The sequence below is a fragment of the Perca fluviatilis genome, chromosome 10, assembly GCF_010015445.1.
Source record: "Perca fluviatilis chromosome 10, GENO_Pfluv_1.0, whole genome shotgun sequence".
Taxonomy (NCBI): Eukaryota; Metazoa; Chordata; class Actinopteri; order Perciformes; family Percidae; genus Perca; species Perca fluviatilis.
The window spans coordinates 19,203,683-19,229,410 of record NC_053121.1 but is presented as its reverse complement, the minus strand read 5'-3'; the positions used below and the strand labels follow the sequence as shown (position 1 = coordinate 19,229,410).

Below are 25,728 nucleotides of genomic sequence, written 5' to 3'. Positions count from 1 at the left end.
TTAGAGATATGTTGTATAAGTGGCGTGACAAAATTCAAACTGTAAATATAGCTACTCTAGATATACCGGCAGCTGACAGCCAGCCAAGATTAACTGGAACTGTTGTAAGAGATTGCTGGTGTAACAAGCTCGCTGACCGCGCTATCACTCTCACACACGGGCCATTTAGCTAGCAGGAAGAGGGGAGCTGCAGGCCCTGGAGCTCTGTCAGGGCAGCGGCGTTTGGTCCATTAACCCCAAAAACGGTGACTTTGCGCGGGTATGGAGTTCTGTGGGCTGCCAGTCGTGACGGAGCTCCAGCTACCTCACAGCAGGCCCGGGTCTGTGGAGGAAGGCAGGCCAGGCAGCGAGGCAGCAACACAGGCAGCACCGGCAGCTGAACTCCGACACACAGTCTTACCAAATTTGCAATAAGCCATCAATTTTCGTAAAACGTCCCATATTTGAGCTTTATATAGTTGATTTCAAGCTTAAAAAAGTCTCAGAAGTGAATTTAATAACGTAATAGCCCGACAAACAATGTATAACTTTGCAGTGAGACCTGCTGTCGAGTCTCCCATGTGTTTCTATGTAGTTTGCTCAAACCAATCAGCGCGTAGCTCATTCTGAATATTCAGGAGCATACCATATTTGGAAGAAAAGCTCTTGTTCCAAATAGAGCCATATTCACAGGGTAGTTAAGGGCCTAATAAAATAGCATTCGGGCAATTTTCAGCCCAACCAATGTTACATACCCCATTAGGAGACCTTAAGGAACAGTGTAAAATACCCTATATAATCATTCTATCATCCCTTTAATGACTGCTGAGAATTGAATTAAACGTCCAGACTCATCATCAGTATTAGTTGGTGGTTTCCCTCTACTGGTTTGCAGAGGCATTACTGTCTCTTGGGTAATTAAATAAAAAAAGATTTGCAGTAACAATAACTTACATCCTATAGCTGTTACTTCCTTGAGAGGCTTCACTAAAACAGTCTGCCTCAATAGATATTGAGTGTGAAATATGACTGATTATTGTTGTAATTGCAAGGTCAGAAATCTTTTAATGTTTTAGGGAATTCCCTTTACACTAATGAATAGTTGCCATTGAAGGGCGGCAGAGAGAGAGAGAGAGAGAGAGAGAGAGAGAGAGAGAGAGAGAGAGAGAGAGAGAGAGAGAGAGAGAGAGAGAGGAGGATGACATGATAAATTGTTGAATTGAGCTCAAACCAGGAACCTTGTTTAGCCAATATACCGCTGACAAAAGAAAGACAACTTTTGTAAGAGGAAGAAAGAGTTGAAACATCTTAGTCTTGTATTGCAAAGTCTCTCAGTAAACTAATAATACCAATAGTAAAGTCTAAAGCTGTATAGTGCTGTTCTCCTGTAATACAATATTGAGAAAACTATCATGTTATTAAAAACCACATGATAAAACTCAAATTCGTGTTAACAATGATTCAATTTGCTCTGTATTTTCAACTATTAAACAAACAAAATATTGGTGTGCACAACATGTTATAATAAAGACCTACTGGTGTGTTAGAGGGAGTTTGAGAGATTGAGACCATTTTCATTAAATGTAATATGTTATCGTTCTTTTAGAGATGTAATGCATTACATACTAATATTGTCAGTGATGATGAGATGGAGAGATGACAAATGTCAGCTGTCAGTCTCAAATCCTCTTTCAGTGTAAAGGAGGAATGTTTCCCTCTCTGATATCACTTCCTTTTCTCCTCTCTGCCTATGAGACATTTAAATACAACAATGCTCTGGTGGGTGAAAAGTTTTCACACCTTCTCCTCTGAGGCTGATCACTAACAGGACACATTTCAGGCTGTCCAGTGTAGGATGTTCAGGTAGAAAAGCTGCTGACTGGATCAACAGAGGCTGAACACTGAGGAGACATGGAAGCTGTGGTTGGACTCTTGCTGATGCTACTCGGAGTCTCTCATGGTGAGCTGTTTGACTGATAACACTAACAACAAATATTAATATTGGATTCAATATTATGTGAATGAAATACTTTGCAGCTCTATCTTTTTGTGCAGCTGTTGTGCAGGTGTAAAGTATTCATGAGTAAAGTATAGATCCTCAGTGATGCATCTCAAATACTACAGGCTGGAGACACCTGTTGGTTCTAAAGAAATTACCATTTTAATTGATAAATTAATATTTAAGAATCATCTGGCAGCAGATTTAAACTCACATTTCAGCTTCTCTAAGGTTAAACCTAAAAGATGTATTCATTTCCAACAGCAATGGCAAATCCAGAGATCAATTCCACAGTAAAGTAGAATTAATAAGCTTCTGCAGATGCATCTATTAAAATATCATTTTATTTAACAGTTTTTTTAAACCAAATTTCTCTATACTGAGTTCACTTTTTCAAAACTGTTCAGACAGTTGACTTAGGGTTAGTGCAGCTCAGCGCAACAGTTAATCTAAAATCTAAAATGCACTAATGCCACCAAATCAACTCAAATCTCAGGTTCAACTCTTACTGTTACGTACCAGTTACATCACAGTAAACTACAGGCAGCTTTTAGCATTTAAGTTTAATTTCTTTAGTGTCACTGTAATTGACTTGTGTTCAGTGTATCACTGTAAAAAGTGTTCTACAGTAGACTGTGAGGTTTACAGTGTAATACTGCAGATAGGCCTGCCAGTAATATTGTAGACGCATTCTGTAAATAACAATGCATCTTGAATAATTGTTATCCAGTACTAAGATCTTAAAATTGTCAGAACATTTTTTTATTAAAACAAATGCATATCCCTTAAAAGACCTATCACAAAATAGGATGAGACAAGTGACAGTTTTGTGGAACTCAACATTTATTACAGTAAAAGGCATTGCGTTACCAAATTAAGGTAACATAAATGTATCTAAACATAGTAATGACAGCTGCCTCTCAACCTTGTTACCAATAACATGGTTTACTGTATAATGCCTTTATATGTCCTCTATTTTGGCATCCAGGTGTCCATGCTCACAGCTCACTTAGTGATAGAGAGAGAGAAAGTTAAATGAGATTGGAGGGCACTCCATCATTCTGTTCATCATTCCAACAATTCCATCCTTTTTGTAAGACTCCAAAAAGTAGGATTAGCAATGATTATATGATTGATCAATGGTTGCATGTGGCTTCTTTTTCTCTATTAGGCTACTTCTGGTAAAATACTGCATAATGCCATCAAATCTTATGCTTACCAATTGTTCAGAGTTGCTTTTGAATGTATGTAAAAAGAACTTATGTTTCAAACTTTCCAGGTGTGGAAACCTACTGTGATGGCCGACAGGATGGAGCTCAGTGTTATGGAGTTTTGGGAGGATTATTGGTCCTCCAGCTGATGGAAAGCGCCTCAGGAATATCTAGATACCAGTGGTCAAAAAACCCAACAATAATTCTTATTGGTAGAAAGAACCAGATTGTGTTTAATGAGATAGCAAACAGATCCTTCTTTACTCCCAGTAATGGAACATTTAGGATCAACAACCTGAGCTGGACTGATGGAGGTGAATATAAACTTGTAATCTTTGGTTCAGATGGCCAGGTATCAGAGCAGCGGACTCTACAGTTGGCTATTCAAGGTAAATAATTTTTTTTTGCCTATTGAGGAATTCAGTAATATTGATTGACATACATGTCATATTCTCTTGTTAAACTACATATATCTCATATATGTCTGGCCTGTTCTGTATTATAAACTGTATATGTGTACTGTACATGTCATATTCTATTGTTATGACCTGTTTACCAAAAGTTTAAGTACTCATTTCAAGATAATATATAGATATTTGGTGATTATATTTTGTATTACCAATCTAAATTTGCAAAGTAACTATTAACTAAAATTATCAAATATATTGGGTGGAGTCAAATGTACAACTGTTGCCTCTGAAATGTAGTTGAGTAGAAGTACATATTAGCAGAATATGGAAATGCTCAAGTACAAGTACCACGAAACTGTACTTAGGTACAATACTTTAGTAAATATACATTTCACCACTGGTCACAGGTTTGTGTAATTCTCAGCTGCACAAAAATAACTGTGTTTTTAACCTGTGGTCTGAGAGGGAAACAGCTGCAGCAAACCAACTGTTTTACTACACCTCTTTGTTATTGTCCTTCATTGTGTAGAAATTGAAAGATCAAAATTGTTTTCTTTTTTTGTTTTGTTTTTACAACTTATGTTTCAAACTTTCCAGGTGTGGAAACCTACTGTGATGGCCGACAGGATGGAGCTCAGTGTTATGGAGCTTTGGGAGGAACTGTGGTCCTCCAGCTGATGGACAACGCCTCAGGAATATTTAGATACACATGGTCAAGAACAACAACAAAAATAGTCAGTGGAAGAAAGAATATGATTATGTTTAATGAGATAGAAAACAGATCCTTCTTTACTCCCAGTGATGGAACATTTAGGATCAACAACCCGAGCTGGACTGATGGAGGTGAATATAAACTTGAAATCTTTGATTCAGATGGAAAGATATCAGAGCAGCGGACTCTACAGTTGACCATTCAAGGTACATAACTATTGTATATGACCTACTGGGAAATTTAGTAATAATTGATAGACATCATGTCATATTTTATTGTTGAACTGCATATATATTTCATATTTTACATGTCTCTGTGTCTGGCCTGTTCTGTATTAGAAACTGTATAACGACCAAGATTCTGTTAATATGAAAAGTCATCTGAGTGTGTTTCCTTCAGCTCCTGTGTCCTCTGTCCTGCTGGTCTCTGAGTGTCTGTCCCAGGGAGAGATGAGGGTGTCCTGCTCCTCTGAGGGAGGGGACAGTCCTCAGTACAGCTGGACTCTGGATGGACGCACACTGACAGATGCTGAGCTCTTCTCTGGAAATACTGAGACTAACAGCATCACTCTGAAACAAAAGGTCTCAGGACGACTGGTCTGCTCAGTCAGGAATCAAGTCAGTAATGTCTCAGAAGAAAAGACAATATCTACATGTGGTGAGTGAGAACATTATTTGACAGTTTGAAGTTTGTGACACTGATGATTAACTTTACATCTGTCATTGATCTGTTTCTTTCCCACAGGCTTCATACTCATTAACTGCACCTTAACCAATGCAACTGACATGTCCCAGTGGGTGTTTGCAGCCAATAACAACCATTGTGTTGAGCATACAACTACTCCTACCACTGTGGGTAAGAGGAGTGACATCAAAGTGTCCATAAAACCCTCCGCTCACATTACACACACCAATCAAACTGTTGCTTTCCAAACAGATCACTCCGGTGTGCGAGCAGCTGTGGCGATTCTTGCATGAATTGGGATAGCCATCTACTTTGCTTGGAAGAAAAGGAAATACAAGATGGCTGAAAGCTCTGCCGTCCATCACAAGATGGAACATCAAGAGAACTCTGTTGTGATGGTTGTAATGAGAAGTTCTGCATCTGAACTTTAACTTTGTGAAATCAACACCTTAGTATCTCTTTCACCTGCTGTGATTGGCCATGTGGGTGTGGAAATAGGGTTTACAGTGGGAATTCTCTTCTGTTTTTATTCTTCTCAAATTCACTTCTGGGTCCACAGCTTAGCAGCTCATTATGAATACTTTCTTATACAAAAGGTCTCAGTGTTTTCTGTGTTTTTTATCTCTGTGGAAACTCTAATTGAACAAAGGTTACAAAATGTAATTCTAGTTCCATGTTAAGAAGTGGAGCCAAAGTCTGTAACTTCCATATAAATTATGTTCACCATACCATAAATCATCAGACCCGGTGACAGGCATGAAGAATAATTGTATAGAAAAAGCCAATCTTCTTGCTGATGGTCTTGCTTGCTTAATATAGGTCAGAGGTATCAGGGTTAAATTGTGACTGTTTCATACCCAGTTTAAAACTCCTTATAGTTGCTTTAAATATTTTAGGCCATTTGTCTTTAATCAAGAGTTGCCAGTGGAGGGTGATAGAGTCTAAACAGACCAAACAACGAGAGAGAGAGAGAGAGAGAGAGAGAGAGAGAGACCAGGAACATTGCAGAGATGACATAAGTCATGATTATGCATGATTTTTAGACCGCTTTGGGCCAACAGCATAGTGTGAATGTACATATTATAGCACCTTGGGATTGCATTTTTTATTTTTAAAGATTATTTGGGGCATTTTAGGCTTTATTTCCACAGGACAGATGAAGACATGAAAGGGTTTGAACCCGCTGCGTAGAGGAGTAAACCTCTATATGTGTGCGCCTGCTCTACCAACTGCGCTAACCCACCCACTACAGGAATTGCATATTTTTGACATTTTTACCTTGTTGATATATCTCTGACAAAAGACAAAAAAACTTTGGTCAGAGGAATAAAGAGATGGAACATTTCAGGTGATCTTATAGGTGAAGTATTGCAAATACTCTAAATACTCAATATCAACAAATAAAGGGATTCATTGGCCAATAATAAAGTCTGAAGCTGTATAATGCTATTTTACCACTCAGGCTGACATTGTGTAAAAATATAATATTGTATATAATATTGTATAAATATATTGTAAATACGATAACTATCATTTCATTATTACTGCAGTATTCAAATATTCAATATCACATGATAAAAACTTTAATTAATTGATTCCATTAATCCTTACCCCTCATTTTCAATGTTTTTCAACTAATTAACCATTTCAACTTTTATGGTTAACCTTTTATGTGTATCTGACATTTCTCTTTAAGTTGAACTGAACATGATTCTCTATTATGTAAATCACAAAATTCCAGATGTTTTAAATTTAATTTTATACATAGTTTTTTGTAATTAGAATTATTTTTTATAGGCCTATATCTAATGACATCCCTGTCTAAACAATAGTTTAAAATGCAGTTTTGTGTGTGTAAATAGTTTTATGTGCTTAACATGCTCTTATAATAAGGGTTAGTGTTAGTTATAATGATAATAACAGAGGCAGTTTGAGCAGACACATTCTGATTAAACGTAACTTGTAATCATTCATTTAGAAATGATAAATATGATTCATCATATTTCCTCAGAGATGATGAGATGGGGAGATATATAAGCGTTTATGATTAATTACTTTAAAATGTCAGCTGTCAGTCTCAAATCCTGTTTCAGTGTAAAGGAGGAATGTTTCTCTGTCTTCCACTCTGTCCATCAGAGGTTGTCGTGTTGGAGGCTAAAAGGGGAAGTAAAACTGATATCACTTCCTTTTCTCCTCTCTGCCTATAAAAAGATAAATACAACAACGCTGTAGTCGGCTCAAAGTTTTCACACCTTCCCCTCTGAGGCTGATCGCTAACAGGACACATTTCAGGCTGTCCAGTGTAGGATGTTCAGGTAGAAAAGCTGCTGACTGGATCAACGGAGACTGAACACTGAGGAGACATGGAAGCTGTGGTTGGACTGATGCTGATGCTACTCGGAGTCTCTCATGGTGAGCTGTTTGACTGATAACACTAATAACACATTCAAATGAGAACTTTTTGTGCAGCTATGGGCAGTGGTGTAGTCTAATGTATCGTAGTGGGTATACTGCACAGTATATATATATATATATATATATATATATATATATATATATAGGCCAGAATCTGCCTTTTGGGGGGTGTATCATAGTGGGGGATCTGGCTGTCCTCCCCAGGAAGTTTTGAGCATCAATGACTTCATTTCCTGTATTCGGATACACTTTTATGCACCAATTTTTTCACCAACTTTCTTAGTGGATATACTGCGTATACCTACGTATCACGTAGACTACACCACTGGCTATTGGTTTTATATTGTGTAGTACAGACATTATCCTTAGTGATGTGTAATGCAGCTCTAATGCTGAAGGTTGGAGACACCTGTTGGTTCTGAAAAATTACTTCTTTTATTAATACATTAAGATAAAAGAATCATCTGACAGTTGCATCAGATAGACACTGATATTTAACCTTTTCAAAGGTTCAGTAGGTTTAAAAAAAGATTTAGTCATTTCTAAGACCGATGGAAAATCCTGAGATTATTTCCACGTCATTGTGCATGTACAGTAAACATTACAATTATGAGGGTTTATGGATAATCTATTAAATTATAGGCTATATGTTTAAAGCATTTCCTCCCTGGTATTTCAGATATTTTATGACCCGATGAACTCTAACTTTCCCCTTGATTGCACTTGAAAGTTTAAGATACAAATCTGTATGACTTTGTATCATGACATGGCATTTATATCATGCTTATACTGAAACACTTATTTCATGGAATAATTATTTAAAAAAATACTACCTAAACCCTATTTTAGTATCTCTGGGAAAGTTGGTATTGTCGTTGGTATAATTTTAAATAATGATCTACAGGTGTGAAAAACACAGCATGAGTTCATAATGACTGGATGAGGTTAATTTAGTTAAATCAATGATAACATGTATTACAGAGAAATACTGTATGTCTGCTCGCTGAGCCTTACCTGTTACGAGTCAGGCCTATGCAACACAATACTAAATATTTTTTTTTTATATTTACTGTTTTTAAATGTCCTGGGAGTGGAAACCTACTGTGGTTGCAGACAGAATGCAAGTCTTTGTTATGCATCATATTTTGTGTTCATATATATTGTATTTATTTAGTAGAATATTAATCTGAAAAAGAACAGCAGCTGCAAGATTAATGTAGCCCAGTAAAAAGTACAGTATTTCCCTCTGATAGAGTAGTATAAAGTACCATGAAACCATGAAATGAAAGTACTCAATTACTGTACAGAACTTTAGTAAATGTACTTGCGGTAGTTACATTTCACCACTGGTCAGGTTTGGGTAATCTCTCAGCTGCACAAAAATAACTTTCTGTTTGCAAACTGGAGTCTGAGAGAGAAACAGCTGCAGCAAACCAACAGTTTCTGTTTTATACGACTCTTTGTTATGATCCTTCATTTTGTATAAATTGAAGAATCAAAATTGTTGACTTTTTTATTTTACAACTTATGTTTCAAACTTTCCAGGTGTGGGAACCTACTGTGATGGCCGACCGAATGGTACTCAGTGTTATGGAGCTTTGGGAGGAACTGTGGTCCTCCAGCTGATGGACAGCGCCTCAGAAATATTTAGATACACATGGTCAATCAAATCAACAATCAAAGTAGATACAAGAACAACAACAATACTCAGAGTGACAAAGAATGGGATTGTGTTTAATGCGATAGCAAACAGATCCTTCTTTACTCTCAGTAATGGAACATTTAGGATCAACAACCTGAGCTGGACTGATGGAGGTGAATATACACTTGAAACCTTTGATTCAGATGGAAAGATATCAGAGCAGCGGACTCTACAGTTGACCATTCAAGGTAAATCACTCTTTTGCAAATTTAGTGGTATAAATAGACACATATGTCATATTCTATTGTTGAACTACATATATATTTCATATTCTACATATATCTCTGTATGTATGTCTGGCCTGCTCTGTATTAGAAACTGTATAAAATGACCAAGATTCTGTTAATATGAAAAGTCATCTGAGTGTGTTTCCTTCAGCTCCTGTGTCCTCTGTCCTGCTGGTCTCTGAGTGTCTGTCCCAGGGAGAGATGAGGGTGTCCTGCTCCTCTGAGGGAGGGGACAGTCCTCAGTACAGCTGGACTCTGGATGGACGCACACTGACAGACGCTGAGCTCCTCTCTGGAAATACTGAGACTAACAACATCACTCTGAAACAAAAGGTCTCAGGACGACTGGTCTGCTCAGTCAGGAATCAAGTCAGTAATGTCTCAGAAGAAAAGACTATATCTACATGTGGTGAGTGAGAACATTATTTGACAGTTTGAAGTTTGTGACACTGATCAGTCATTGATCTGTTTCTTTCCCACAGGCTTCATACACATTAACTGCACCTTAACCAACGGGACACACATATCAAAGTGGGTGTTTGCAGCCAATAATACCCTGTGTCAGCCAACAACTACTCCTACCTCCACCGTGGGTAAGACGACTGGCATCACAGTGTCAATTAACCCCTGCACTAAAACACATCCTCCAATCAAAATATGACCCTCCCCTCCCCAGAGATGACCCATGGTACATTAGTAAGTAAAACTAACTCTGCTGCACTGGATTTATTAAAGTCATGTGCTCTTTTTATTTTTGTCTGTCTCCATAAAACACCTGTAGTGTTCTCATCTAAACTAAATCTGCTGCAGTGCATTCATTAAAGTATTTTGCCTATTTTGTTTTTGTCTGTCTCCATTAAAAAACCTGCAGTGTTTGGTAATTTAAAGATCTGTGTTTCTGTTATTATTGAAATAGGGTACTTGCCGATAATGGCCGGTGTACTGTCAGCGTTGGTAATTCTGTTAGTGGTCGGGGTGGCTGTCGTCTGTGCCCAGAAGAAAAAGCAAAACAACAAACCTAAAGGTACAAAAAAACAAAACTTCCTTTTTCAATCACTGCATTCACAGTTTGTTCCTCTATGTACACTGTCAGTTAGCTAAATATAAAGCTAGCAGAAGATTTGCTTTAGCAGAAATGCCCGAAGCAGAGGGAAATGGCTCACTGTGCTCTGTTTACTGGTCTAAAACTCCACATCCTGGAAATTAGAGAACTTCAGAGGCAGATTTTTTGTTAAACTAAGTTTGGATAAAAACAGGTTATCTGTTTCCCTCTGCTTCCAGTCTTTAAGACAAACTTGAGTAATAGCAATCTTTTAGTCTTACTCTCTGCAAGAATTTATTTCTAAAAGTGTCAAACTATTCTTTTAACAATCCAATGTACTCAGCAGTGGAGGAAATATTCAGATCTTTTACTTCAGGAGAAGTACTACAGTCAAGGGCGTAACTTTGGGTTCAACATTGGGGCCTATGACTACAGTAATTACATACTCTAAAAATACTCCATTACAAATAAGTCCTGCATTGCAAAAGTATGCAAGTATAATAAGGAAATACTTAAATTATTAAAAGTAAAAGTATTTGTGAGGGATCAAGCAGTAAGACACAAGGAGTCACATGTAAGCTTAAAAAAAGGAGGGGTTTGTTTACCCAAAAATAGCACAATTAAACTGTTTACAACAAAATGAAGATAAAGTTCTGGGCCCAACAGTGTGTATATGTAAATAGCGAGAAAAGCTCATCACAATTACCCAGAGTCTATAATAATACCTTCAGTGTTTGCTTTGTTCAATTAACAGTCAAAATTGAAAGATTATTAAAACTTAATTGAATGTATTACAATAATTATAAGGAGAAGCAGCAAATCTTCACATTTGTGAAGGTAAAACCATGAAATATTTGTACATCAAAAATTACAAACAATTATCAAATAGTTAATTCATTAATTTTCTTTCAGTCAACTAATTGATTAAAGCTTTAATGCTTACCTTTTTTTATATTAATGAACGTCTGTTACATTCAAGCATATAGTCGTACGCGTACCTATCAGATTTCGTCATGAGTCATTTTGTATCCACCACATTTTTTGAAAAAATTGAGCTCAATTTAGTTAAAAAAAAATAGTTCATCACACATATAATTCTTGAGCGACAGATGCCAACAAATCCACAAAAATCTCTATCCCCACAGGGCAGGCACAGACACAGCCGTTCTGCTGCTGCGCTGGCTACGCTTCTCTGTTCACAACACCGCCTGTCTAATGCTTTTTGAAAACTTAAGGCTTTCTTCTTCATAAAACGTGTTGGACATCGTCACATTTTTGTATACATTTGTATTTATTTACATTCGTAAGCTACAGGAAAGCGTCTTTCAAAACATGACCTGCGCAAAAGAGAGAGAAAAAAAAGAATGCGTGATTGTACCCAGCACTTGTGGAAATGCACTTGCGAATGCGTCTCTCTCCCCAGCACATTTCAAACCAAACTGATGCCCATGCATTCAAGGCATTGCCAAATTAGTTGATAATCTTAAAGTAAGATTATCAGCTCCACAAAACTCTCTCTGTATTTCTCAGTATGGCTATGTTCAGAAGATTGTGTCGTCCGGTGACTTTCGCGCGCTGAAACTGGAGTGAAGATAACTACCTCTTCTGAAGAGTCCATCATGTTTTTTCAATCCTCCGTGTCCTCTGTGGCTACTAGCAACTGTGTGGGGGATGGGTGGGGGCGCGTGCGCAATCACTAAGGCTTGTATCATGTGGACGCTCCGACAGCGTTGTTGTCATTACTTAGAATTCCTCATGGGGGAGACAGAAACTATGCACAATAGCTTTAATGGAGTAATTGTTTCAGCTGACTTTGTAAAAACTGTTGGGCAGTTAAGTACGAGTAGCTCAAATGTATACTTATGTACAGTACTTGAGTGAATGGGGTTAGTTACATACCACTGCAAACACTGAGTATAGTTAAATATATGTCTGTGCCACTTCTTCCATTCACTCTGCAGAAGAAGAAGACGACCAAGAACTAACCTATGCTGATGTCAGGTTCGCGCAGCGGCCAGGGAAGCAGATGCAGCGAAAGGCAGAGGTGGAGGTGGAGGTGGAGTACGGCCAGGTCAAGTTCTCCGAGCGACCTCAGCAGACTGTTGAACCAGCAGGAGATGAATGTGTGTACGCCAGGGTCCGTAAAGACAGGTGATTCACATCGTTTAGTGTTTTTCACAAAGACTGCACCACTGGAGACAGAGAGAGGAGGTGTTTGTGAAGATGCCCAAAGCTCTTTCACCTTCATTTGATGTGATGTTCAAAAGGACAAAATAGAGATAGATAGAGTATTATTATTATCAACTTTGACTTCTGGGATGAGCAAGCTTCAAAGTATCATCATCATCATTCAAATCTTAATTTCCATAATTTTTACACTCTCTCTTTGCATTTACATTATGTTCTACTTCGCTGTTTTTACTCGTTTTTAATTTATGAGCATATTTACTTTTATTTCATTGTTAAAACTGTACTGTACATTTGGCTAAGGCTAAAATTTGAAGAATAATGTTAATTGGTTGTTTTACTCCACATTGATTGGCAGACGTGGACACTCTAAAGTGCTCTGACAAGCTGTCATCTGTAGGTTTATGTTCTCTGTTTTAACTTCATATCAAAGGGATAAAGTAGGTATTTTCTTAGATTAATATATATATTTATTAAACAGACCTGGATGGATTAGTTGAGGGTCAGAGTTTCTCAAATACAGTAGCAAGCTCGTGTGTTGGTAGTGTAGAGATTTCTTAAATGTTCTATGCGGTGTGGGAGTTAATCTCACATTGACCGTGTTATCTTCCTTTGGCTCTGTTGCCATACAGTCTGATAAGTTTGTAGAGAAGTGTCTTGTGTCTCAGGAAGTTCGCAGTAACAGTAACCACGTATTTGTTTCCATCGTGTAAACACTTCTGCTTTTTCTTAGGCATGTGCTTTCATTCTTTCAAAATTGGTTTATCAGTTGCAAGGGGTGATTTTAAGACCTTACATCAACCCTGTGTCAGTTAATGGTGAAATATCCCTGTAATGTAACAATAAATATGGCTTGTGTACTTTTATTCATACTCTGAGATAAAAGTTAGTGGGGGGGGGGGGGGATTTGTCTATTTTAGTAGATGCAGTCTTAGATAATACATAGTCTAAGCAAATTATATCTCAGGATTGCCTGCAACAGTAGGCTACATGCAGGTTGCTTACTGAGTTAGCAGTAAAAGGAGGAACACCTTCTAAAGGTGTTTTTCTATTTTTCTCCTTTACTGAAACAAGAGGGGACAATGTAGTGTGAGAAAATTAACTACGTGTCAGATTCTAAGAATGCACTATTTATCTTTTAGCAACATCAGGTATTTTCTATATTTAGTTTGACACGTTTCCTGTCTTAGTCGCTTCCAGTTTTAAAGGTTTCACAACTGAAATATAGATACCTGTAGTAAAACCTTAAACATTGTGATGTTTAATACTTGTAATAACTCAGGGTTTGAGTAATTTTAGGGCTCTGACTTTCAAGTCTGGAGAATAAACTATTCTACATTGTGGATATCTATGCTCCCAGTTTGTGAGTTGAACGCATTGCTGACTTGTTATGTTTCATGATCTAATGTTAACCAGTTAGTCAACTATCTAAAAGGTTTAAAATTAAAAAAACAAACATGGCCATTTGTCTGGAATTAAATTGAACTACATGCAAACGAGGACCTAAACAGACAATAATGCACAAGAAAATTTAATTTCTTAGGTATTGGCTCTGACCCTACTCTGACTTGGAAATGATCAGTGTATTCTGACCATTAACTAATCTAAATATCCCTGACACTTTGGTTTTCCTGCCTCTTCTCAAAGACCCAATCTTTTCTAACCATTGTGCAGCTGACATGCTCCAGCCTGTAGGAGTAAGTGCTCGACTGCACAAGACGTAATAATAAACGGCGAGGGGAGAAACATATAGTTCAATACTGGAAGGCATCGGCTAGAATAAGGTCACTTGGATTAAGTTAATTTAAAGTTTGTTTAAACCTTTGCTTTTCTGAGTTGACTTCATAACTCTTAGACAGTGGATAATTTGCAAAGCAACCTATAATGGACATTTTGGAGAAATAACTTTTCATATTATCAAAGGTGCTCTTGCATCTGCTACAGTCTTTTGGTACGGACTGGGTCAGGAAGTGAAATGTCAAACCTTTGATCCTCAGGAAGAGCACCCTTCTTGTCTCAGCTCAGAATCTCCCTCTGAAACCCTTCAGGACCCAGCCTAATTTAATGCTGAAGTAGCCTGACACAGTTTATTTTACTGTTGCTTGAGTTACATTTATTTTAATCTTTTTCCTAAAAAAATCATCTATTGTCATTATATCTAAGTTTTGGTTTTATAGGTAAAACCATGTGAGTTGTTTATGTGCTGTGTATTTAATCAAAGACAGAGGTTACATGATTGGTTTGGTTTGACATATTGAGGTTAAAGATCCACTACTACCATTCAGCTGATTCACAGCTATAAATATGTGTTTATGGTTTATGATAGTTGTAAAATAAACAGCCATTTTGTTAGCTGAGCCCTCTTGTTGAAACACAGTTGAACTTCTGACTGACATAATCTACTGAGCAAATAATTAACAACACAGAAGAAGTGTAATAAAACTGCTCCAACAATCCAGTATCCTTTTGCCATTTGATCAGTCAGCCAATACTACTTTGTTCAATTTAAATTGTTTAGTTTTGTTGCAGCTACTATGTGTGTGACATAGGGACTCATGTTGCACCTTAGCTCTTGACAGGTTCGGTTGAACCACAATTACATTTTTATTTTTTTCCTCATAAAAAACTGGTGATATTGACATTGTCTGTGTCATGTGATGTTATCCTGCCATGCCAAATGTATTTATTTATAAAACCAAGACCGGTGCCAATTCTTCAATCCTGGGCACGCCAGTTTTTGACTGAAGATATAATTTTGGGTAACTTATAATTTAATATTTAAAGACAACAATTTGTAAATAAAGTAAATTTAAAGTAAAGTTTGATTATTCAGTATGTGTACAGTTACAGCTGTTGACTGTGGGACAGTGAATGCAAAGAAATGCAGTGTTGGGAGATATAAGGGATTCTGTGAAAAGTTCCTCCTGTAATGTGGCCTTTATTGTTGTATGATTCAATAACAAATTACAGTACAAAAAGAGGTCATTAAATTCATGTTTTACAGTAATTAAGTAATTTTGTGGGCTGGTAAAGCTTTAGACCATTGGTACACTTCCTCATTGGCGGCACGAACTTATGAAGAAACTTTTCTCTGTGGTAATGCTGTGGGAAAGCAGCAGAGAGACCCACAGCTTGTGACTGTGCTCAGTGCTAATGAACAGAAAAAAACAAACCAGATCGATAAACCTCTGGCCTGAGCATGCTATATTATATAATGTGCAGCAAATGTGCACCAACATAAACTTCAACTTGAACAAAATACAAATTATTTAGATTGAATTGAAAGAGAAAACAGGAATTCTTTCACAAATCAATAAATATATGAGTTGCAGAAGTCAGTGGTGCGGTGGTTTATTTTGAAAAGAAATGTATGCCAGCCTCCGCTGACTATGGTCTGTGGTACTAAAGTTACATTGCTACGTTTGCCAATTTTCCTTCCTCTTCTTTAAATTGAAACGCAAAACAGGAAGGATCTGACAGTGTGATAACACTTCTTACATGCAGTGTAGGACATCCTTTTTTTGTGCTCAAACTATGCTTATTTTCAGGTTCATAATTGTATTTAGAGGTTATATCAGAATAGGTTTACGTGGTTGCATTTTCAAAAAACACCATATTTTCGTTGTACTGCACATTGCTGCAGCTCCTCTTTTCACCCTGTGTGTTGAGCTCTCTGTTTTAGCTACCAAGTGAGGGATCACACTTCTATTCCATCTTTGTTGGGAGTCGCACATGCACAGTAGCTAGGTAAGGACTACTAGCCAGTCAGAAGCAGAGTATGAGGGCGTGCCATGCTAGCAGCTAGACGAACATTATAACGTGTGTTATAAAGTGACCACATTTGTCATGGAAATAAAGGCTGGACTACAATAGAGCTGTTTGGAGCAGTTTGTGAACAGTGTTTTCTGTTGGAGATGGTAGGTGCCTTTGGGGTGAATTTGGGGCTTTTCACTTTTTAAACCTATAACGTGCACAAAAAAGATATATAACACAATAAAGGAAAGGGAAAAAGCCAAAAAGCATAATATGAGCACTTTAAGATTATTTTTTGGGCATTTAGGCCTTTATTTTTATAGGACAGCCAAAGACATGAAAGGGGACAGAGAGAGGGGGAATGACATGCAGCAAAGGGAACCCACGGGCGCTGCGTTGAGGAGTAAACCTCTGTATATGGGCGCACGCTCTACCAGATGAGCTACCCAGACACCCTGTGTATTACATACTTTAACGTTTCATACATACAGTACTGTCAGTCCCAACAGACTAGATAAGCGGTGTCTTTTTTCACTTAAAATACTCTAAAAGCTGAATGCCTGTCTGTATTTAGCGGTACAGTGATGTCGGTAGATCATGAGTCATGTGGCAGCTGTTTTCAGGATGTGGCTAAACGCTGCTGTCTGAACATGTTTTTCCACAGTAATTTTTAAACATGCTTGCTCTCAGTTCCTTGCTGTTATCACAATGTTGTGGCTGAAAAAGATTTGTTTTTATGTAAATATGTATATATGAAAATCTATTAAACAGAAAATGCCGAATGACATCTGTGTTTTCATATCAAATAAGTACTGCTTTTCTTTTTTCTGTGCATTCACCATTTCCATTACACCATACACATCTGCCTTCATCCCTAACTAAACCCATTGGTTTATACTTATATAATCCTGCATCAATATTTCAACAGAAAAAAACGGTTGATGAACTTCGGCACCATCTTGTTTAAGTTTTTTCCTTCTTCTTTTCTTTTAGTAACAAACTTAACACTCTTCTCTCTCTAATTCCTGACAAAGCAAATGCTAATAAAGAAATATATTAGCATCATTTCACTTCTTGTTTCCATATTTTGGCAGAATCTGCATTTTTTATGTTCAAGTGTGATCTTGAGAAGCACTTCCTCGTGCCATTAAAATAAATTGGGTTAGGGTTAGACCTATTTTCTTAATAATAAAACAGATATTTGACTATAGATAAACAAACTTATTGTCATTTTTATTAACCAAGATTCAGACACATTTCAACATTGTGTTTATGTAAAAAAAAAATGAACTATTGAAATGCTTTTTTCATTGTTAGTTTACCAACTATTCTTAAAGAAGGCACGCAAAAGTTAACCTGTGATTCTTTGTCCTTTTAATCAGTATCTTGGTGCTAAAAATAATTACATTAAAGTCCTGTGATTGGCAAATTCCTACTAGAGAAGATCAGTGCAACAGACATGTAGTGCTTGTCATTGTGAAAGGCAGGAGGTGCAGCATTAACATCAAGGTGATGTGAATCATCTTCATTCATTCTGTGGCAAACTTGTAAAAACAAAATAGCTCTATGTACATATTTCATGCTGTATCAGTCTTCCATATAAAATCCACCTAGTATTCCTCTGATATCGTATCAGACATAATGTTGCTGCTGTTGGTGTCAGCGGGTCCACCCAGTGCAGGCGGTGTGGGTGTAGTTGTGGAGGCCTGCTGAGAAGGCTGCAGCTTCTTCCGGGTTATCTTTCTCTCTTTCGCACGTCTGTTCTGAAACCAGATCTTCACCTGATATATCAACATCAAAAACATATTTATAATTTAGTAAGGGCTCTTATTGGATGTTACTAAAATGTGATTAGAAATAGCAAATGATGGTGCATTATCTGTTGTCATGCTTTCCCTTGACTTATCTCTTGGCTTTTGTCTGTTATCAATTATGTTATCTTCAGTGGACGATGACTTGCATGGACGCTGATTTTTCCTTTTTTTGTGTAGATTGTCTCCCCCCCTGCCATGTCTACTTCTGCTTAAGTTTAATTTAGTTTAGTTCCCTTTTCCCCAGAATGACTTTGTTGCACTCAACTGTGGGTTCGACAAGCGGAATGAGTAGGCAAAAACATTTTTATAATACAATTTACAATAACAATAATAGCATCATGAGAGAGGAGAGAGAGAGTGAGGGTTTCACCATTAACACTACTTAATGCAAGATGTTTTGTTTGGCCACATAACATTATGGTTTATAGAGGTTTCTGCTGTTTATTCTAAAGCTGGTTTCTCCAAATGGGATTGTTGAAGAACTTTCTGCTAATGTGTGCTGTGTTAATTGCATCAGACTTAAAAACGCTTTCATACATCAATCTATCCTATTGTTAAACCAGCTACATTAAATCCAGTGCAATATCTTTTCAGGGTTGCAAGTCTCCAAGACCAAGTCTGTGTATGTTCATGTCATTTTCTGTTGTTACACATGTATTCTTTGTTTCCTTACTTGTGTGTTTATGTCATTTGTGATAATGTTTCATGTATGTCTTTTGGTGTTATTCATCTTATGTATGTCTGTATGTATGTCTATGTCCTCTTTTTTTATAAGAACTACCCAGGGATGCAAAAAGAATTTCAGCCCTGGCTGACAATAAAGTTGTATCGTATAGTAACTACTTTGTATATCCATGACAATAAGAACAATATTAAGGGTCCTAGTGCCCCCCTGCTATATTACAGTCCCAGTCTCACCTGTCTCTCCGAGAGGCTCAGTGCCATTGACAGCTCAGTCTTCCTCCTTATGGTGATGTAGCGGTTGTACTGAAACTCCTTCTCCAGCTCCAGGCGTTGATGGTCAGTGTACACCACCCTGTACTTGTCCTTAGTGCGAGTCTTTGCTATATAGTATCACACAAAATAACCCTGATTTAGTAACACAATAAATACAAGTTTGGATGACTGACTGACCTAGTGAATTTAAGTTAATAGGTGTGTTAAACATGATTATAATGTCAGATGACTAATTTGAAGACGTCTGGTGCCATGTTCAAGTTCAGGCGCCACTTAAAGCCTCATCAACTCTATTAATCACGCTAACTATAACCAATGTAAAGACTTCTCACTGCATTGCATCAGTGGTTCTTCTTATCACTGTGAGTGGTGTTTACATAGGTGTTTACACAGGCAGCTATTCATTGACACACACACACACACACACACACACCCAGAGTATTAGTAAAGAGTTAGTCAGAGTTATTGATCTAAAAAATTGACCATGTGACAGCATTGTTTGAGACACACACACACACACACACACACACACACGAACACACAGGTGAGACCTGTGGGTTTGCCATAAGAGGAGATTTGGTTTGACTTCTACAGACTTCCTGTAGTGTTCGTGTTATCTAGCCAGTTTGTCACCCTTTTGCACCCACCCAGTGGACAGAGAGGGTGGGGAATGACATTTCTGCAGACTTCACGGTTTCCACTGTTAGCTTTGCATTGACATCTCGAACCATGCTGGCGGAAGGGAGAGGCAAAAAGCTTGATGAATGTGTGTGTGCAGTCAGTCTGACTTTACTCTGTGTATATGTGGAAATGGTTCCTGTCTATAAATATCCGTTTTACCATATCTGTCATCTGTAGGCCTACACCCAGTCAACTCCTGGGGTTAAGCTTGTCATCATCTTGTAGCTATCTAATAGCAATTGAGCGTCCTTAATCATGTAGGGTAAGTGTAATCCGATGACACTTTTCCTATTAGATTCATTTATTAGCATTTAAAGTATCTGATTTCTGATCAGCCCCAAGATAGACCAGAAATAGGCTCATGTGTTTAAACAAATTCAGATACAGGTTTAATTTTTAATAAATTAGAATTATTTACAATTATATTTTAACATTGATTATTTATCGGCCAATAGGCCTATAATGATAACAGCAACCACACACACAGCCTAAATAGCTTACATGGTGCCATGGTATCCAGTATGAAAGTCCCACCTGAAACGGACGGTCTGATGGATTCATTTGGTCTCCTCCTGGAGCTGAAGGGGTCCTGTTCCGAGATGAAGTTGTACGGGGTGAACGACCCCCCTCCAGCGGCGGTGGGCGTGCTGCTCAGCTCCGGGGTGGAGAAGCTGACCTGTCCCGCGCTGGGGCTTGACCCCGGGAAGCTGTACGGATACTCCTCCCGGGGAGCGTAGACGGAGTTCCAGACACTTGTCGACGGGTCACTGACTCCCGTGACGTGATGGTAACTTGTGAAGTCATACGGAGGTGGAAAGTACTGACTGTTCAGTGGCAGTGTCTGAGCCGGGTGTCTGGCCGACTGTAAGTTGGGGTACATACCGGTGTCCTCGTCCGACAGGTAGGGTGACTCTCAGGTAGACCTCGGTGAATCAAACCACCTGGCGCATGTTAGGGCTCCTTGTTTATTCCCAGCAGACTCTGGCGCTCTGTTTCTCTTCAGTCTAAGGTCCGGCTACCTGTGCAGTAAGACTACACACACCTTTATAGATTTACTGCCGAGGAGTTCAAAAGTATCATCATGACGTCACGTTTCACCTGAGACCCACCTGCCTGCTCTTCTTGGCGACGTTAGGGCATTGACCCGAATTTACCCAATCTGCCCTGGTGGATGATTTTGATAAGGCCATCATGTAAGGCGTGCGTGAAGTGTAGGCCTACATGTGCGCGCGCCCATGCACGCACGTGTGCATGTAGATGTGAAGGGCTCATGTGATATCCAGCACGGAGACTGTAAATCAAGATACGAGTGTTGGCAAACGTTTTTAAAGAGTAATACCACAATGTACAACATATTCACAATCTTACTAGGGACTGAAGTATTATTACCAATAAGAAAAGTAAAAGTAGTATTCATTAGGGAGGTCAGCAGGGCAGTAGTCAGGAATGTCATGAATCTAAATTGCCACACCCATGTAAACAATCTATAGCCTAATTTGCACATTCATTATTTCATTTGACTTTTCAATTGTATTTTCTGTAAACATATATTTAATGTTGTTCTACACAGCCATGTATGTACAGTAGATACATTTAAAGTAGATAATTAAAACTACAGAAATATCAGAACCAGCCTTAAGAAACCAAAAATGTAAAAATATTTATGTAGTCTATATAAACTAATTTTGATGTTATGTAACCTCCCAAACTCACAGAAATATTACAGAGAACTTGCCCAAAATGGTAGCTAGGCTATGGCCCTGCCTCAGTGATATTGTATTTAAGTATTGTTATTATTACATTTATAATAGTATAAAGGGTATAAGTATAAAGGGAAGAGGTATAATATATACTCAACTAAAGTCCAAGTGCCTTATAACTGCACTTACATTACTTAAGTAAAGGTTGAATGTTGTTCACCAAGAATAGGTGTTATGGATGAATGTGTACCCCCTTTAAACAAGTGTCCCATTGATTGTTTATTTAAAACAAAAGACAACATAGCCGACTTCCTATTTTCATTCTCCAATCAAACAGGTTCATTTTAATTAAGATATTGTCTTTTTTGTTATTATTTTCCGTAATATAATAGTTAAAATGTAGGAAGACAAATTTGATATGATTTCATGATCATGATGATATGATTTATTCTTTAGGTGTTACAGTGAGGTGAAGAAACTTGGGTCACATAATTGTGTTATTTATGATTTCCCTTTGAAAAAAAAACCTATCCTCAGTACTTCCTGTAATGTAAGTTGTGGAAATGCAGAAATTGGCCATTCCGAACAAGTTTAAAGTAAAGTTTTATAGGTTTATTGTCCACTCGTCCCTGCTTAACCACCTGAGGGCAGCAAAAAACACTGAATTTGACAAGGAAATTAACCAGTTCTGGAGTCCTGCAGATATTCAAAGTTGCTGTTTCCAAACAGGCATACTTTCCACAGTCAGGTGATGTAAAGTAGGCTATACTATTGCACATGTTGAGCTTGTCTGTGGGTCCTTCTGCATCTGAGTTGACCAAACATTATAAAAGATTCATGTTAGTATCTTGGTCAGAACAGTCATTATTAGCTATAACAGCTATCAGCTGTTAGCATTAAGCAGGCTCATGTTAATGGAGAGAAAAGTGCTAAAGGCCTGAACATTAAGGAAAGTGCAACATCAAACACATTGCAAAAAGCTTCAAATGTACATCATTGCCACTAAGCAAAAACAACCTGGCTAAAAATATAGACATGTGGTTTTAGCACTTACACTATACATTAGGAAATGTGTTGATGTACAAGCTGGACCATTTGGCTTTATAGATTACCCGAAAACTGGCACTAAAAATGTTATCTGAGCTCAAAAAAGAGGTTTAGTTTAAATCTAAAGCCCTTGTCTGCTGCTGTGTGCCAAAATATGAAAACACGAGCTCTTTCAGGCTGTAAAATCTTTAATATTTATCTAAACGTGGGTTACTGTAGAGAATGATACATGTACTGTATATAGATTCACTTTAAACAGTGTTCCCACTGCTCTCCTTGTAGTCATTCCGACGTTCAAGCTCACCGAGGGTGAACTAATAAGAGGTTTGCCTCTTTTCACCAATTCTAAAAGCTCACATGTGTTAGAAAGAGAGCTGCTGTAGGTGCCCAGACACACCCAGAGCTTTCATCTACCACAGTCAGGCTTCCTTTAAGGCCTGTTCTAGTTTGTAAAAAGCCTGCAAACAGTACTTATCAAGTGCTAAACACCTACATCACGTCTGATTCTGATTCACTATGACAGTTATTTAAATGTTGTACTAGAAGCATCATGATAAACTAAACAACTGAATAAAGTCGATAGTTTACTCAGTCTGACAACTAACCACCCCAGTTTCAGTTGTTTTATTTGATCATAGAGTGTGAGGCGGTCTGTATACTGTGTGTGTGTGTGTGTGTGTGTGTGTGTGTGTTTGTGTGTGTGTGTGTTTGTGTGTGTGTGTGTCTGTGTGTGTTAAGAATTACCTCATTAACGATAAGACATGACAATGGGGGCATCATGCAGGACTGCATCAGGTTGCTGTTCTTAATGCACAGAAATTTCTTTTTGTACATTTTCATTCAATCTTGAAAAACCATATAGAAAAGTGTTTACAGTTGAATTAGATTCTGTTTAGTCTGAATGCAGCCCAACCACACTCTCCAAACAACAGTTTAAAATAGATTATAGATCAAGAAAAAGTAGCACATGAAGATTTAATTTGTGCATCTGTTGACCGTCCCCCATTTCATTTTTCTCTGTTTCAAAAGTATGTAATTTTCTGCATTTTATTAGCTGACAGGAAATGAGAGTCAAAGAGAGGAATGACATGCACCAAAGGTCCCAGGCCGGACTCAAACAAGGAATGTTGTGATTAAGTGAGCAGTGTCTAACACACACAGGTCACCAGGACGCCTTTAGTTTCTCCAATTTTACCTGTTTAGCTTTTATTCTTTTTTATGATGTTCTGTATGTAATTAATTTGTTTTTAATTATTTTTTTATTCTATCTATTTATCTATATATGGGCACCCACTCTACCAACTGAGCTATCCGGGCGCCTATTATTTAATTATTTTCTTAATTCATTTATCAAACATTGTGTCTACAAAATCTAAGAAACAGTACATATCCATCATAATTTCCTAAAGTCCTAAAGTTAAATGATGTCTTCAAATTTCTTGTTGTGTCTGAACAACAATCAAAACCCAAAGTTAGTCACTTTACTATCACATTAGACAAAGTCAAGTAGCAAAGCATCGCATGGGAGAAGAAGGGAATGATATATTTGCTTGTAAAATGACAATTAATCAATTATTAAAATATTTGCCAATTCATTTTCTGTTGTTTGGTTAGTCGTTGACTAATTAAATTAATTATTTAAGCTCTAAATTGAGTTTCTCCTGTCTTTGTCTTGCTGCTTGAATGAGGTTGTATCTTATGATGGTGATGATTGTTGTTATGTATTAGAAATGTCCTAGTGTTTTCTGAGTTTTAGATTTGGAGTTTTAGGTATTTTGGTGCCTCTGACTAATACATCCATATCGACCGAATTTATTATGGATCTGATTCCAGATCAGTCAATTTATGGCGTCGTACATTCATCTATCAGAGGTATGTTGGATTCAGCTCCAGGCCAAGGCCTCAGCCTCAGTGTTTCCTGCTTCTAGCTCCCTTCCCCCCTCCCAGGGGTCTCCAGGGGCCACTGTCTGTCAGACACAGAGAGATAACTATCCAAAATCCAGCTGAACACAAACACAGTACCAGCATATGGTGGTTGTGTTTCACATTCTGCCTGTCTGCCCCTCCCTCCGCCACATTCCCACTTTCTCAATCCCATTCATTGCCATTCTCTTGCTGTCCACCAGATGCCCTCTGACTATTTCTCCTGCACCAGTCATCTCACTCCCTCCTGCCCTGCAGTAACCCCTTTCCTTTCAGTCCCAGTCACCTGACCTTACCCGCTCACCTGTTCCCACTTCCCTCATTAACCCTGCAGATATTTAACCAGCTCCTTTCCACTCATTCTTCGCTGGATTGTCATTGTTGCTCTGCACCTTTTCTTTCAAGCCTCTGTTGCCTTTTACCCTGGAACCTTGTACATGCACATAACTGGAATCTGCATCTGCCTGCACTTTTCCCTGCCCCCTTCCTGCAATCCTGTAAACTTATGTTTAAACATGCCAGTAAGCTTATCTTGTTCATCTTTTCAATAAGTCCCTACGCTGTTCCAGTCTGTGCTGTGTTTGGGTCCTTTCTCTGTTGCTGTGCTCACACCCACTTGACAGGTTGCACAAGTTTCACTCCAGCTATGGAAACAACCCAAATCAGTGAGAGAAACCACTCTTTAGCTGTTTTGATGATTTGAATAGGCTCGGTATTGTTGTAGCAGAATGGTTCGGAGTCCGGTTCATCATGTGGTTTGCCACTTTGTCAAGCTGTATGATTAACCAGGACAGCTGCCAAATATAAAGTCATAGACACCCCATTGTGATCTCTTTCTCCACCACTCCATTGTAATAACATGCTAAAATTATAGTTGATAACAAAATGCCACATTAGACATGTCTGTCTTGTCCTGTTAGAGCTGCAGGATGTTTAGACAGTGTGTGTGTGTCTTATCTTCAGCTGATAAAGGGATTGCGTGCATTGCATAATGTTAATGTCATGTATTATTGCTGCATTATTATCTAGTATCTCTTGTAAACAGTTTTAATTGACATCACAAGCATTAAAACGTACAAAAATAGATTCATTGGGCTAAGTCCCTGGATTTGGGGCAGATTTATTGCAAGAAAGTGTTAATTACATAGTTAGAAATAGATTGATGTTAAGGTGGGACAGTCCTGTGTGGTGTTGCTCCCCTCCTATCTAATAACTGGGGGTTCACTGGCTCTCTAATTACTGCTAGCAGGGCTTTTATATTTACCCTCACAATTAGAGGAGAACA

At 38.0% G+C, this 25,728-nt stretch overlaps 2 protein-coding genes across 7 annotated transcripts in view; one reads left to right on the top strand and one right to left on the bottom strand.

Moving 5' to 3' along the window:
* LOC120566717 (hepatocyte cell adhesion molecule-like) overlaps window positions 1–10,337 on the top strand; it is a 31,363-nt gene extending 21,026 nt beyond the window's left edge. For 2 of the 5 annotated variants that reach the window (XM_039813325.1, XM_039813326.1), the window contains 5 exons: window positions 3,258–3,578; window positions 4,197–4,517; window positions 4,711–4,968; window positions 9,822–10,035; window positions 10,256–10,337. In XM_039813325.1, the coding sequence (XP_039669259.1) occupies window positions 3,258–3,578; window positions 4,197–4,517; window positions 4,711–4,968; window positions 9,822–10,000 (1,079 nt within the window). In that variant the 3' untranslated portion in view covers window positions 10,001–10,035; window positions 10,256–10,337. Of the gene's footprint in view, window positions 1–1,750; window positions 1,940–3,257; window positions 3,579–4,196; window positions 4,518–4,710; window positions 4,969–7,112; window positions 7,307–7,359; window positions 7,408–8,955; window positions 9,301–9,490; window positions 9,749–9,821; window positions 10,036–10,255 lie in introns of those variants that run through there. The other 3 variants (XM_039813327.1, XM_039813329.1, XM_039813328.1) reach the window with 3 other exon arrangements.
* A 7,190-nt stretch (window positions 10,338–17,527) lies between these two features.
* cdx1a (caudal type homeobox 1a) lies at window positions 17,528–20,782 on the bottom strand. 2 transcript variants are annotated; one of them, XM_039813320.1, is made up of 3 exons: window positions 20,275–20,782; window positions 19,054–19,199; window positions 17,528–18,102 (listed from the first exon to the last, which is right to left on the bottom strand). In XM_039813320.1, exons 1-3 carry the CDS (start codon window positions 20,651–20,653, stop codon window positions 17,932–17,934), a joined length of 696 nt encoding a protein of 231 aa, XP_039669254.1. In that variant the 5' UTR covers window positions 20,654–20,782; the 3' UTR covers window positions 17,528–17,931. The 2 variants fall into 2 exon arrangements, with proteins under 2 accessions (XP_039669254.1, XP_039669255.1); XM_039813321.1 differs by having other exon boundaries at window positions 20,308–20,782.
* Window positions 20,783–25,728: the final 4,946 nt, after the last annotated feature.